General features: G+C 37.8%; 1 protein-coding gene across 2 annotated transcripts in view; it reads right to left on the bottom strand.

Annotated features, from left to right (window-relative positions):
• Window positions 1-14,413, bottom strand: part of CEP85L (centrosomal protein 85L) — a 163,183-nt gene that overhangs the window by 16,660 nt on the left and 132,110 nt on the right. For both annotated transcript variants that reach the window (XM_081828873.1, XM_081828874.1), the window contains exons 10-11: window positions 3,035-3,142; window positions 843-1,074 (exon numbers count right to left, since the gene is read on the bottom strand). In XM_081828873.1, the coding sequence (XP_081684999.1) occupies window positions 843-1,074; window positions 3,035-3,142 (340 nt within the window). The remainder of the gene's footprint in view (window positions 1-842; window positions 1,075-3,034; window positions 3,143-14,413) is intronic.

Consider the following 14,413-nt stretch of genomic DNA (forward strand, 5'->3'; position numbering starts at 1 on the left):
AACTAGGATATTCCTGTGGCAGCTCTCACAACTATGTGTGGAAGAATATGGAACTGAGGAACAACGGGTGGGTGTCATATTGAAAGAGACAAGGCCAGAGTGTATATGCATGACAAGGGCAACAGATCTATAAGCCATGAAAATTAGCTCTTGTGACAGCACGGGTAGTTATATATATATTAAAGATTTTATTTATTCATTTGATGGAGAGCACACAAGCAGGGGGAGAGGCAGAGGGAGAGGGAGAAGCAGACTCCCCGCTGAGCTGGGAGCCTGACGTGGGGCTCGATCCCAGGAAGGGATCATGACCTGAGCCGAAGGCAGATACTTAACCGACTGAGCCACCCAGGCACCCCACCACTGGTACTTATATTAAGCAACTGCCACAGACATACACTGTATAGGGAAAGCAAAGGAGTAGCTTCTCTCAAATATTTTAGCAGCAGACAGATGCTGGATCATTAACTTCTACATTTAACACACAAAAGCCAATAGAATCATTACTTTTAGAAGAGTAATCAGGAATATCACACCTAACTACCACTCCAGTCACATATTAACAGATTACATAGCTCATCCACACAGGTAGATCTGTAGGCATTCTGCCAGGTGGCAGTCCGTATCAACTATGACCCTGCTCACTTCTCTAAGTATGAGGTAAGTTCTAGCAATGAAGTAATAACAGGTATTCACAGACCTACAGATTTATTCAGAGATTTATAAATCTAAGTAGGAAAGGAGATAAAAACAAATAAGGAAAAGGCAGTAAGAGGTTCCTGATTCATGAAGACAGGTTTCTAATTGCTAAGCAATATAGTAAGGACAAGGCATCAGCGACTTACATCTGATTCCCAGTAATAATGAAAGATTAGGCTCCTTGCCCTGAGCACGCTGATTGAGAATACTACACAATGCCTTCAAGTCAAACAAACAATAGGACATTTCCTTGAACAGCTGATCAATCACACTCAAATCGGATAGTGGCCATTTGGTAAGTACTGTCTGCTGCCTGGATTGGTCTGCTTCCTGGCCCTGATCCAATAAAGAGCACGTCTCTTCTGTTTGCCTTTGGTTCTGCAAAGGATAAAGAAAACATAAATCAGGTTGTTAGAACAGAGAAAGGGTACTCAAAGTCATGCAGTTGTCTGAACATTATCCCCCATTTATAAACAAAACGGTGGAGTCATATTACATACACATTAACCAAATTTAACTGCATACACACAGTGGGGGGAAAAAAAAGGAATTTAAAATAGTGGAAATGAAATGATTCAGTGATTCCTCTGTGTCATCTCATGCCCTAGGGTAGATCTGAAAGGGGCAACAAATCCAGACTCACTTTCTAGGAGTATCTCATGCCACATAATGTCACATAATAAGCATCTTGGTTATATATGTATTCTTCTATAATGAAATTTATCCCAAGAACAAAAAGAATTATGAAGAAATTTTAAACCTCATCCTGTAGTTTTACCGTTAGTAGCAATAATGATTTAGTTACTTTGAAACTATCTGTTGCATATTGAGAAAAAAGTACCTACATTATGTTAATGTTGATAGGAACCAAAATTTTCAGCATAAGAGAAAAAGAACTGCAAGTATAAAATCAAAGAAAGGAAAAAAACCCTAACAATTTTGAATTGTGAAATTTGAATTGGAAGTATCAATCAATATGAACTCATAATTTATTACACTCAGAAAAATCTACCTTCACTTCATCCCCAAAACTGTCACCATCTACTTCTCATTCTGAAAACTGCTAGAGGCAATTTAATTAGCCTTCCAGTTGGAACTGTATTTCAAAATAACCAGCCTGCATTGATGAGGAAAAGATTTTTTTAATAGATGAATGCCAGCTAATAAATGTAAAAATAATTAGAAAAAAATATGATTCTTTTAATCATGTAATAATTTAGACAATGATCATCAGTGAATACTAAAACCATCAAGGGAAAGGGTACTGATAAACTGCATATTCACAGTTACCTAAGTATCATTCCACAGATTACCTGCTATTTGCAGAGGCCATAATGTGACAATGGAAAAAATTAGTCTGTTACCATTTTAACCCAGTGAGATCAGTATTTCTGTCACTTACAGTGGGATAACCAAACATAAATAATTTGATGACATGAACAACACCTACAAAGTCTTCATGCCAAAAAACGTTTGACTTGACTTCATGGTATCTTTAGCTCTTACTTTTAGGGTATAAGAGATAGAGGGGGTAGAGAACAAGATAAATGACACCATAAGAAAGCAATCAGACAAATCTAGAAGGCCTGATTATCTATAAGTCTTTAAGACAACAGGCCCAGATTTGTCAACAAGTCACTAACATGGAAAAAGTGAGAAATTTTATATGACAAAATGAAACTCAACTTAATGGTCTTTGATTGAATGTTGGTTTCAACTGTCATAAAAAGCATCTGGGAAAGAAGTGGGGAAATTCTGGTACAGACGAGGTATTATCAAATATTGAGGAATATTATTCTTACTGGGTTTGACAATGGTGGTAGTTATATGAGAAATGTCCCTAATTTTTGGAGATGCATTCTGGGTATTTAGAGGCAAAATGTCATGATGAGAGTTAAAAAACTACCATAAGTATTTCTTTTTTTTTGTAAAACATATCCTTAAATGCAAGTCAAGTGTGTCATCTTGTAATTAAATGAAGAAAGTGTGACCTGTTCCAATGATGAAGTGTCAACACTGCAACTTCCTTAAGGATTTCCAAAGGTAATTTTATTTATGTTCAATTTATGCTTTACTGAATTACTCTGGGACCTAATCTCTATATAATATTTGACTGTGTTGCAGTTAAGTCTGTGAAATTATATTCTGAGACATAAGGAAAATAAAAGTTTGCCTTTTAATTAAAATTTTGTAAGAAACCTAATGGATTTAATTGGCACACCAAAATCAAATCTTCAACTAAAAAATGTTCTATGAATATGTACAAAATAAGTATCTGCTTTAACTTGAATAAGTACTGTATCGTTCTTTGAAAACAATTTGAATTTTTTCTACTCACATCAAGCAATGTTTTTGTTAATCTCTGTAGGTTTCTTTCTTTCTTTTCCAGCTCTTCCATCATCTTTTGAGTAGTTGATTTTTCTTTAGAAAGTTTCCCTTGCATAGACTAGAATAGAGAGAATTGGAAAGCAAAGCATGTTGTTAATGCTAAAAGCTAAATGCAGAGAGGTAACTAGTAATATGGACTCTGAATACTTTGGATCTGTCCTCCCTACCCCTTGGAAGATGAAGTCTTCACTTTTAAATCAACCCATACTGCTCTGGAGTGGATGTCAGCAAAGAGAAAAACAAATATCCACCTTTACCAAGAAAGTTTTTAATCTGGGAAAAACATGTTAAGCTGCTGTTTAATGCTATGTTACAAACAGTTCTTATTTTATTAATTTTTTTGTTTATGCATTCAGAGTGTATTAGCAAACCTATACTTCCCCCTTTTTTTCTTATGGTTAATAGGACAAAACTATTTATAATAAGATTGTAAGACCATCCCCACATTTTCTATCATTTGAAACATAGCTAAACACACTTCTCTCAGTGTATGGTATTCCAAGCAGTAGTTATGATGTTGAATTCAGGCCAAAGGTTTATTATGAAACTTTAATAAATGAATCTCTTAACTCGATTATAAAATCACAAATTATCCAGAACAAGATACTCTTGTAAGAAAATCCTGAGTGCACCAAAGCAGTATATAGGATATCTTGAGTACTCGGGTTATTTCAGCTCTTAAGTCTGGTTTTCAGCTACACACCAAAGAAAAACTTGTCATAAACTCTGTAGTTATCAGTGATTTCTAGGTGTTTCAATCAACATTTTTTCATTTTGTGAAATCACAAGATCAATAAACATATAACAAGAGATTTATTTCCCCCTCAGGACTGTATTTATTTATTTATTTTAAATTTTATTTTATTTATTATTATGTTATGTTAGTCACCATTACAGTAGTACATCATTAGTTTTTGATGTAGTGTTTATTTAGTCTCAATTCTGAAACTACTTCAGAATGCTGACTACTGAAATAGCATACCATCCACTAGGAAGGTTTTTCTCCCCCTCACATTATCTCTCCCTAGAATAAGAGAAGATAGCTGTCACCATGGGTTGAGATAAGACTGTAAATAGAAAACAGTTTTCTCAGAAACAGATATTCAACCAAGTAGCTCTTGCATTTGTTTGCTAAACTCTATAAAAACTTTACATTTAATAACTCGCAAGTTGGATACAAATGAATTAAGCTCTGTAACAAGTAGATATTTCCTTCCAGGATAAACTTTATACTCCACAAAATTTAATCTCATAGCACAAAGTCACATGGGCTTTCTAAGTATGTATATTTCTGGATTCTGAAATTCCTTTGTAACTGCATGTGAATGAATCAAAAAACCCTATTTGACTAAAGGATATATAGGGATTTATTCACCTAGTTGAAGATCTATGCATACTGGCTCAACACGATTGACTGGAATCTAGAATTCATCCTAAATTTTCTTAACATTTGTGACTGTTTATTTTATCAGAACTGTGGAAGAAAGGCACCACAGATTGACTACTCTAAATCTAACATTTTAACAATGAAAACTGACCGAGAGGTATTTTCACAATGCTGTAATAGAATTCTTTAGAAAATTCTAGTGTTTTATATTTTTACCAATTCAGAGTCATAATGAATGTGATTAATAATTAGCTAGCAAATGTTTGTATATAAGACTAAATTTAAATCAGTCAAGAAACAGGAAATTTTCTCCATCAGAATAAATCAGAAATGTCTGGCAGTAGTGCTATCTGTCACAGGAAAAAAATCTGGATTTAGATTTGGGAAATACATCAAGCTTAAGATGTTATGTTGGTTGGGTACAAGGGTACTTATGAATTAGTTCTTTAATAGGGGAAGCAGTTCACAGATAAGCTTATCCTAAAAGTTCCATATGCTGTACAATTTCTAGAATAGTACGAGGGTATGAGTGCCATAGTTGTCTGACACAACATTCCACCTAAAAGATTATTTCTTTATACTAAATTGTATGAAAAAGCCTATGTTTAAAGTTTAAGAAAAAAAGAGAAAGGAAAATTTCTATGAAGCTTAGAATGGGATTACTAAAATTAAAAACTTTAATTTTCAGATGTCTATGTTATCTCTTTAAATTTCCAGTTAATAATCATGTTTTTAAAAAATTCTAAGTTACTAACCCACAGATATTTATCACAATCATTCTTGAAGCTGAAAAATGGTTTTAAAAACATTTGTTGTTTTGATCTAAATATCTAGGAATTGCTGTCTTTTGTCCCATATACAAAATAGCTCAAATGAAGGAAAGACAGATGTGTCTTAGCCAACAATTTTATACTACCCAAACCCAATTTAAGAGAAAATATTTTGATTGAAAACTTATGTTAACTTATATTATTTTACTATATAAACACACAGAACCCCCCATACATGCACATGCATGTGTGCATGCATACACACACCATACAAGAGTTTCATTAAAATTCTTTCATGCAATTATTCATTCAGCAAAAATTATAGCCAAGCACAGTCTGTGCACTGGACAATGCATCAGTGAAAAAAAGTCAAAACTGCTGGTCCTTTCATAACTTTTACTACGAGGTAAATAAAACTCTTTGGAGAACAAATAGAGCATGGCAAGGGAGAGGAGGCTGGATCTCAAATGGGGTAAAGTACAGGCTCATGGAAAAAGGTGACATTTGAGCAATGTCTTGAAGGAGGTGAAAGATTACATCTCATAAGATATCTACAGAGTGTTTCAGTCAGTGCAGAAGTTCTGAGGCAGATGGTGTCTTCTGTGTTTGAGAAAAAGCAAGAGAGCTAGGGTGGCAGAAAATAGAAAAAGATGAAGTCAGAGAAGGCGGGCGGTACAGAGAACAGATTGTGTAAGGCCTCATGAGCCAGTGTAAAAACTTTGATTTTTACTTTGGAAAAAATGAGGAACCACTGAAAGGTTCTGAGAAGAAACATGATCTGGTTTTTGTTTGATAGGTCCCTCAGGCTAATGAGAATAGACTGCAGGCAAGCAAGGATGGAAGCAGGCAGAAATCATCCATATAAAGAATAAAGATGGGGTGGACCAGGGTAGAAACACAACAGAGGTTGGGAGAACGAGTCAGATGCTAGATATATTTTGAAGGTAGTAAGATGTGTTCACAAATGTGAGGCAGAAGAGAATCAAGGATAAGTCTAACATTTCTGGAATGAGCAAATGGAAGGAGAGATGGCCATTAATAAAGAAGGAAAACATGGAGGGTAGAGCAGGTTTTACTATTTTCTGTTTGGGGAGGGTGAGAAATTCAATTTGGACATACTATGTCTGATATGTCAAGTGGTGCTGTTGAGTAGGCAGCTGGGTATACAAGTTGTAAGGTCAGGGGAGAATTATGAGCTGGAAGAAGTTAGGGAGGAGCGAGCACACACATTATATGTAAAGCCATGAGATTGGGTAAGATCACTAAGACAAGTACTGGTAGAGAATTCTAGGAAAGAAACAAACCCCTTTTTTTGAAATATGATACAATTTTTCAAAAACATTTTACATGTCTTCAAAATAAACTTTAAGTTAAATAGCACAAATGAAATTAAACTTATCCCTAAATTATAAGATAAAAGAACTTCTAATAAGGTATTTTCTCCAATTTTTATATACTAGACTACTAATCTGCCTTTATCTTTATTATAATAGGATTTGTGCTACAGGTGTTAAATTTATTGTGTCTAGTTAAATAAATCAAACAAGAGAACAACAACAAAAAACTTTTTAAAAAAAGTTCTTCTGAAATTTTTTTGGTTAAAATTTTATTGTACATATTTCAATGATCTAGAAACTAGGTAAAGTCAATCACTTTAAATTTATTTAAATTTAAAGATAAACAGATAAAAGGCTCCATACTGTTATGATTCTATTAATACAAATACACTATTCTTGAAATAATGTAACTATAACAAAGGTAACATAAAAGTGCTACTATCATTAGAAATAGCAATAAAGAACATGCACACTTAACAAGTAAGGTAATAATGGCATCTAGAAAGCATTAACAAGGGGAACACATTCTTTTTTTTGCAGGGAGGGGGGATGGATTCTTTGAATGAAATTTAGTGATACTGTCTCTCAACACCTTTTAAAAAAAAGTAGTTAAGGGGTGCCTGGGTGGCTCAGTCGTTAAGCATCTGCCTTTGGCTCAGGTCATGATCCCAGGGTCCTGGGATCGAGCCCTGCATTGGGCTCCCTGCTCAGCAGGAAGCCTGCTTCTCCCTCTCCCACTCCCCCTGCTTGTGTTCCCTCTCTTGCTGTGTCTCTCTCTGTCAAATAAATAAAATCTTAAAAAAATAAAATAAAATAAAATAAAGTAGTTAAGAAAGTTCATCTCCTACATGAGGCCACTCCTTCAAGACTGGGAGAGGGGGCTGTTTATCTAATGCATAGAAACAAACACAGAAGAGTAAAAAAATTTTTTTAAAAACAGAGGAGTATGTTCTAAATGAAAGAAAAAGATAAAATCTCAAAAAAAAAAAGACCTTAATGAAACAGATAAGTGAGTTCAAAATAGCAGTCATAATGATGCTCACCAAGGTCAGCAAAACAATGTATGAACAAAGTCAGAGTTTCAGCAAATAGAAACTATAAGAAAGTACCAAGCAGAAGTCACAGAGTTGAAGAGTATAATAATTAAACTGAAAAACGTAACAGACAGGTTCTATAGCAGACTGGATGAAGCAAAAGAATGGATCCCTGGGGTGCCTGGGTGGCTCAGTCATTTAGTGTCTGCCTTCCAGTCAGGTCATGATCCTGGGGTCCTGGGATCAAGCCCTGCTTCGGGCTCCCTGCTCAGCGGGAAGCCTGCTTCTCCCTTCCCCACTCCCCTTGCTTGTGTTCCCTCTCTTGCTGTCTTTCTCTGTGTCAAATAAATAAATAATAATAATAAAAAATCTTAAAAAAAAAAAAAAAAAGAATGGATCCCTGAACTCAAAGACAGGGCAGATTTCATTCAATCAGAGCAGCAAAAAGTGAAAGAATGAAGATGGCTTAAGGGACTGAAAGGATGATACCAAGCAAATAAATATTCACATTACAGGGGTCCCAAAAGGAGGAGAGTGAGAAAGGGGCAGAAAACTTATCTGAAGAAACAATGGCTGAAAATTTCCCTAACCTGGAGAAGGAAGGAGACATCAAGATCCAGGAAACCAAGAAAGTTCCAAATACAATGAACCCAATGGAATATTACTCAGCAATATAAAAGAAGGAAATCTTACAACCTGCAACAGTGTGGATGGACCCTGAGGGCATTATGCTAAGTGAGACAGAGAAAGGCAAATACCATGTGATCTCACTTACCTGTGAAATCAAAACAAAGAGACAAACAAAAACCCTCAGAGATAACAGAGAATGGATTAGTGGTTGCCAGAGGTGGGTAGGTGGGGGGAAAGGATGGATGGGTGAAGGGGGTCAAAAGGTATAAACTTTCAGTTATAAAATAAGCCCTGGGGATATTACTATCAGGCATGGTGTCTACAGTTAATATTGTACTGTATATTTGAAAATTGCTGAAAGAGTAGATCTTAAAAGTTCTCATCACACACATACACAAAAACTGTAACTATACGGTGATGGGTATAAACTAGACTTATTGTGATCATTTCACAATATATAAAATATCAAATCATTAGATTGTACACTGGAAACTAATATAATGTTATAGTCAATTGTATATCAATAAAAAATAAACAGGTAAAAAAAAGTGTATACGGTTAATAGTAACAGTATAAGATTTTTTTTTTTTTAAGATTTTATTTATTTGGCAGAGAGAGACAGCGACAGAGGCAACACAAGCAGGGGGAGTGGGAGAGGGAGAAGCAGGCTTCCCACGGAGCAGGGAGCCCGATGTGGGGCTCGATCCCAGGATCCTGGGACCATGACCTGAGCTGAAGACAGACACTTAATGACTGAACCACCCAGGTGCCCCCAGCATAAGATTCTGTAGTCAGACAAAACTAGGTTCTGGATCCACAGCTTACATGCTGTGCAACCGTAAGTATGTTATTCAACCTTTCAGGGTTCCAAATTCATCCGAAAGAATTTCCAACCTTGTAATTGTGAAAATTATGCAGTATGTATGCAGACATTTGTGGTGTCTGCCTATTCAAAAATCCCATGAGTCATAAGCATCATATTTGTAAGAATTTTGCATCTCTTGGGGCACAGTTCACTGGATTGGGCTGAGTGAATATTTGACCAAACCTGACGAACTGGTACCCAGAGTCTATGAGTCTCTCTCTGTGTGACTGGAAATGAACTATCGAACTTAGGGGCTGTAGGGCAGCTATATTTTGTCATGTGAGCTAAAGAATAAAGGAAGCGAGTCTGCAGAGAAAAGAATGAAACACACTGCAATGAGAGAAACAACAATGCCTCTTCTTTCTTGAAGCCAAGTTTTATTCCTACTCATTGGTTCCACAGTATCTCTGCATTCTTATATCACAGTAGATTCTACCAGTTTTGCTTAGGCTAAATTCAATTGGTTCTGTTGCTTATAACCAAAAGGCCTAAATGACTTTTACCTGGTACAAAATATTTATGCAACACTAATTCTTTTCTTCTTATATAAATATTAAAAAGAACCCATTTCTTATATTAAGTCATCATGATGTACATTTAAATATCTTACAATTTTGTCAATTATACTTCAATAAAGCTAGAAAAAATAGTAAGAGCCCATTCAAAACTCAGCACTGTGGGCAAAGGTTTTTGGTCTGTTTTGTTCACTAGTTATTCCCAAAAAGACTGCCTGGCCCATGGTAGAAACTCAGTTAATAGTCATTGAATGAAAAAGCGTGAAAAAGTAACTAACACCTAATTTAGTTTTTAAGTAAAAGGCTATGTTCATTCATTCAAAAATAGTTACTGAGCATCTTTTATACACAAAGCACTGTGCTAAGTGCTGAACTGGATAAGACTGCTCAAAAAGCCTACTACACCTATTATAAAGCCCTTAAGTAAATGTATCAGAAAACAAAATCAGGCATATTATTTAATCTCAAGGAGCTAATAATACCATTATATTGTAGAGTGTAATGTACTTAAAAATTTCACTTTGGAGACAAAATTTCCAAATTCTACTTCTAGGCAACTGAATGCAAAGTGTTTTCCACAAGACTAGCTTTCTGACATGCTCCAGTTTAAGTATCTTTCATTCCAGGAGAAGAACACTTAAAACAAATCTTTCCCCTAAGGCTCACATAAGGAAGAGATCAGACTAACACTTCTCTGGTGCATTTTTGCCTTTCTCTTGGGATTTTTCACTTTGAAGCAGCTAGGAGCAATGCCAAGAGCACAAACTCTGAGGTCAGACATGAATTAGAATCTGAGCTGAGACCTTAGGCACATCTTTTTAAATCTTGGCTACTTCATATATAAAAAGACACTCTTATATTGTAAGCTTACTATTGAGGTTTAGAAATAATAAAAATAATCAGAAAGCACAGTTCCTGTAACATCTAATATCATCATCACCAGCATCATCACTGATACCTCTGTACTTAATAGGGGCTCCATTTCTCACTTTAGCCTAAGTGTGGGGAAATATTAAATCCCTTTTCTTCCTTTTTGCATATGAATAAAAAGGAGAATTTTCAAAATATTTGTAAAAACTAAGATTACAAAATAAGGAATATGCAAACACCATAAAAATTGCTATTTTTTAGGTTTCTGTTTATAATAATCCAAGACCATGTACAGCTCAAATTCCTGTACATTAACTATCATCTTACTACCTGATATAACTTTAAAAACAATCTGCCTGAGAATTCTGCTTCCAGCAAGACAGCATGAGGAGCCTTTCAGACCCACTCCTCAGTGAAAATTTTACTTATTTTTTTAAAGATTTTATTTATTTATTTGAGAGATAGAGAACATGAGCAGGAGGAGGAAGGGGCAAAGGGAGAGGGAGAAGCAGATTTCCTGCTGAGCTGGGAGTCCTATGTGGGATTCAATCGCAGGATGCTGGGATCATGACCTGAGCTGAAGGCAGACGCTTAACCAACTGAGCCACCCAGGTGCCCCCTCAGTGAAAATTTCAAAAGAGCACATTTAAAGTTTCTGTAAATGGTCCTATGAGTAAACAGAAAATTAATAAACTTATATTCAAGAAAATCTATTAAAAGTAAGAACAGCAAAGTCTATAGTATTTGAAACAAAATCCAGTCCATCTTTATGCTCTCATAGCTCAGCAAGATGGAAATTCCACTCCAGACTGGGACAGCCAATAACACAGGCTCCCCTTCCCCCCCAGCTCCCAGTTATAAAGCTATCTTCCCAGGAAGGGCGGACATCAGCATTTCTTATCCTGCCCTCAGCTACCTGGACCTCAGGCTAAGTTCTAGACAAGTACAGCCAAAAGATGGGGACCCGCTTCTTCTGCCCAGGCCCCCTCATGGGAACGAGGCTTTACCTTGGGTACAGCACCACAGAGAATACTGGGGACCTGATTGCCCTTGCCTTGGCTTCTGTGGCAGGGGTTCCACACTGGGAGAAGCAAGCCAAGATGTAGATCTACTGCCCACACTCCTTCCACTGGATTTTTACCTTCTAGAGAGTCACTCAGAAGTCATTGTTCCCACCTGCGTTGACCTGGCTCAAAGATTTTCCCCAGGGAGAAGCAAGTCACAGAACAGAGTTCTAAATGTCTCTCTAAAGGACCTGAATTCAGGGGATTGGGAAAAGATGGCAGAGGAGTAGGGGACCCTATTCCAACTGGTCCCCGGAATTGAGCTGGATATCTACCAGATCACTCTGAGCACCCATGAAATCAGCCTGTAATGTAAGAAGATCTGGATCTCTACAAACAGAAGATCGCAGGTGGTTGGTTTCGAGGTAAGAAGCAGGGAGCCGTGATTCTGCAGGCAGATATCGGAGGATAAACGGCAGCGGGAGAGTGCCTGGCCATGGGGATCCTACACCGCTGGTGAGCAACAGCCTCACGTGCTGGGGACGGGGCACAGACTCGCAGAATGGTAGCGGCAGGGAAAGGACTTTAGGGCAGCCCCTGGGACAGAAACCCGGGGCGGCGGGGTTGCACGTGCAAACTGGGAGCGGCTGGCGGTTTTAGAAGCACAAAGGGCAGAGACGTGCCCCGACCTGGAGGCAGGACTGGGAGGCCTGCAGAGGGGCGCACAAACCAGGACGCTGCAGTTTATAGCAGCACAGACAGAAACGAGAGACACTGGCCTGGAAAGCTCACTGAAGGACAGACTGTGATCTCTCTGCTCTGAGGCAGAGGGTTGTTAACGGTCTCTTCTGCTCTGACTCTCGGAAGAGACACAGGAAGCCACCAGGGAAAGCCGCGAGAGAACAAAAGCCCCAAAACACCGGTTCCCACTGGGCCCAAACCCCGTCACGGGGGGGCAGGGCAACTCTGCCCAAACAGGGTTGCCTGAGTAACAGCATGACAGGCCCCTCCCCCAGAAGACAGGCTGGAAGAACAAGAGGCCAGCAACCTTAAGGTCCCTAGAAAACAAGTGCATCTTGCTTGGGTTCTGGTCAATAATTTGGACTCTATACATTCCCTCAAACACCCCTCACCAGAATGACAAGGAGGAGGAACCCCCAAAATAGGAAAAACTCAGAGATTATGACTTATGCTGCAGATTTACAAATGGATGCAGATATAACCAAAATGTTGGAGATGGAATCAGGCTAGCAATTGTGAAGACAATAGCTAGAATGGAGAAATCAATTAATGCCAACATAGAGTCTCTAAGGGCAGAAATGAAAGCTGAATTGGCAGAACTTAAAAAAATGCTATCAATGAGATCCAATCTAATCTAGATAATCTAACAGCTAGGGTAAGTGAGGCAGAAGAACGAATTAGTGGCCTGGAAGACAATTTAATAGATAAAAAAGGAAAAGAGGAAGCAAGGGAAAAACAACTCCAGAATCCACGAAAATAGAATCAGAGAAATAAGTGACACCATGAAGCGTTCCAAAGCCAGAATAATTGGAATCCAGGAGGGAGTGGAGAGAGAGAGAGAGAGAGGACTAGAAGATATATTTGAGCAAACTGTAGCTGAGAATTTCCCCAAACTGGGGAATGAAATAAACATTCGTGTCCTAGAGGCAGAGAGGACCCCTCCCAAGATCAAGGAAAACAGGCCAACACCCCAGCATGTAATAGTAAAACTTGCAAATCTTAGAACCAAGGAAACCATCTTAAGGGCAGTTAGGGGGAAGAGATTCCTTACGTACAGAGGGAGGAACATCAGATTAACGTCAGACCTATCCACAGAGACCTGGCAAGCCAGAAAGGCCTGGCAAGATATATTCAGGGTACTAAATGAGAAGAACATGCAGCCAAGAATACTTTATCTGGCAAGGCTCTCATTTAGAATGGACGGAGAGATGCAGAGCTTCCAAGACCTGCAGAAACTGAAAGAAGAAGTGACCACTAAGCCGGCCCTGCAAGAAATATTAAGGGGGGTTCTATAAAAGGAGAAAGACCCCAAGAGGGATATGCAATAGAAATTTACAGGGACAATCTATAAAAACAAGGTCTTCACAGGCAACATGATGACAATTAATTCATATCTTTCAATAATCACTCTCAACGTGAACGGCCTAAATGCTCCCATAAAACAGCACAGGGTTGCAGATTGGATAAAAAGACAGGACCCATCCATATGCTGTCTACAAGAGACTCATTTTGAACCTACAGATACATCCAGACTGAAAGTGAAGGGATGGAGATCCATCTTCCATGCCAGACGACCTCAAAAGAAAGCTGGGGTAGCAATTCTCATATCGGACAAATTAGATTTTAAACTAAAGACTGTAGTTAGAGACACAGAAGGACACTATATCATTCTTAAAGGGTCTCTCCAACAAGAAGATCTAACAATTTGTAAATATCTATGCCGCCAATATGGGAGCAGCCATCTACATAAGGCAACCATTAACCAAAATAAAGAGTCGTATTGATAACAATACATTAATTGTAGGAGACTTCAATACTCCACTCTCAGCAGTAGACAGATCATCTAAGCAGAAAATCAACAAAGAAACAAGAGCTTTGAATGACACACTGGACCAGATGGACCTCATAGATATATACAGAACATTCCACCCTAAAACAACAGAATACTCATTCTTCTCGAGCGCACATGGAACTTTCTCCAGAATAGACCACGTACTGGGTCACAAATCAGGTCTCAACCGATACCAAAAGATTGAGATTATTCCCTGCATATTCTCAGACCACAATGCTCTAAAACTGGAACTCAATCACAGGAAAAAATTTGGCAGAAATTCCAACACTTGGAAGCTAAAGACCACTCTGCTCAAGAATGTTTGGGTCAACCAGGAAATCAAAG

Source organism: Leptonychotes weddellii, chromosome 8 (genome assembly GCF_054177405.1).
Source record: "Leptonychotes weddellii isolate Sample4059 chromosome 8, ASM5417740v2, whole genome shotgun sequence".
Taxonomy (NCBI): domain Eukaryota; kingdom Metazoa; phylum Chordata; class Mammalia; order Carnivora; family Phocidae; genus Leptonychotes; species Leptonychotes weddellii.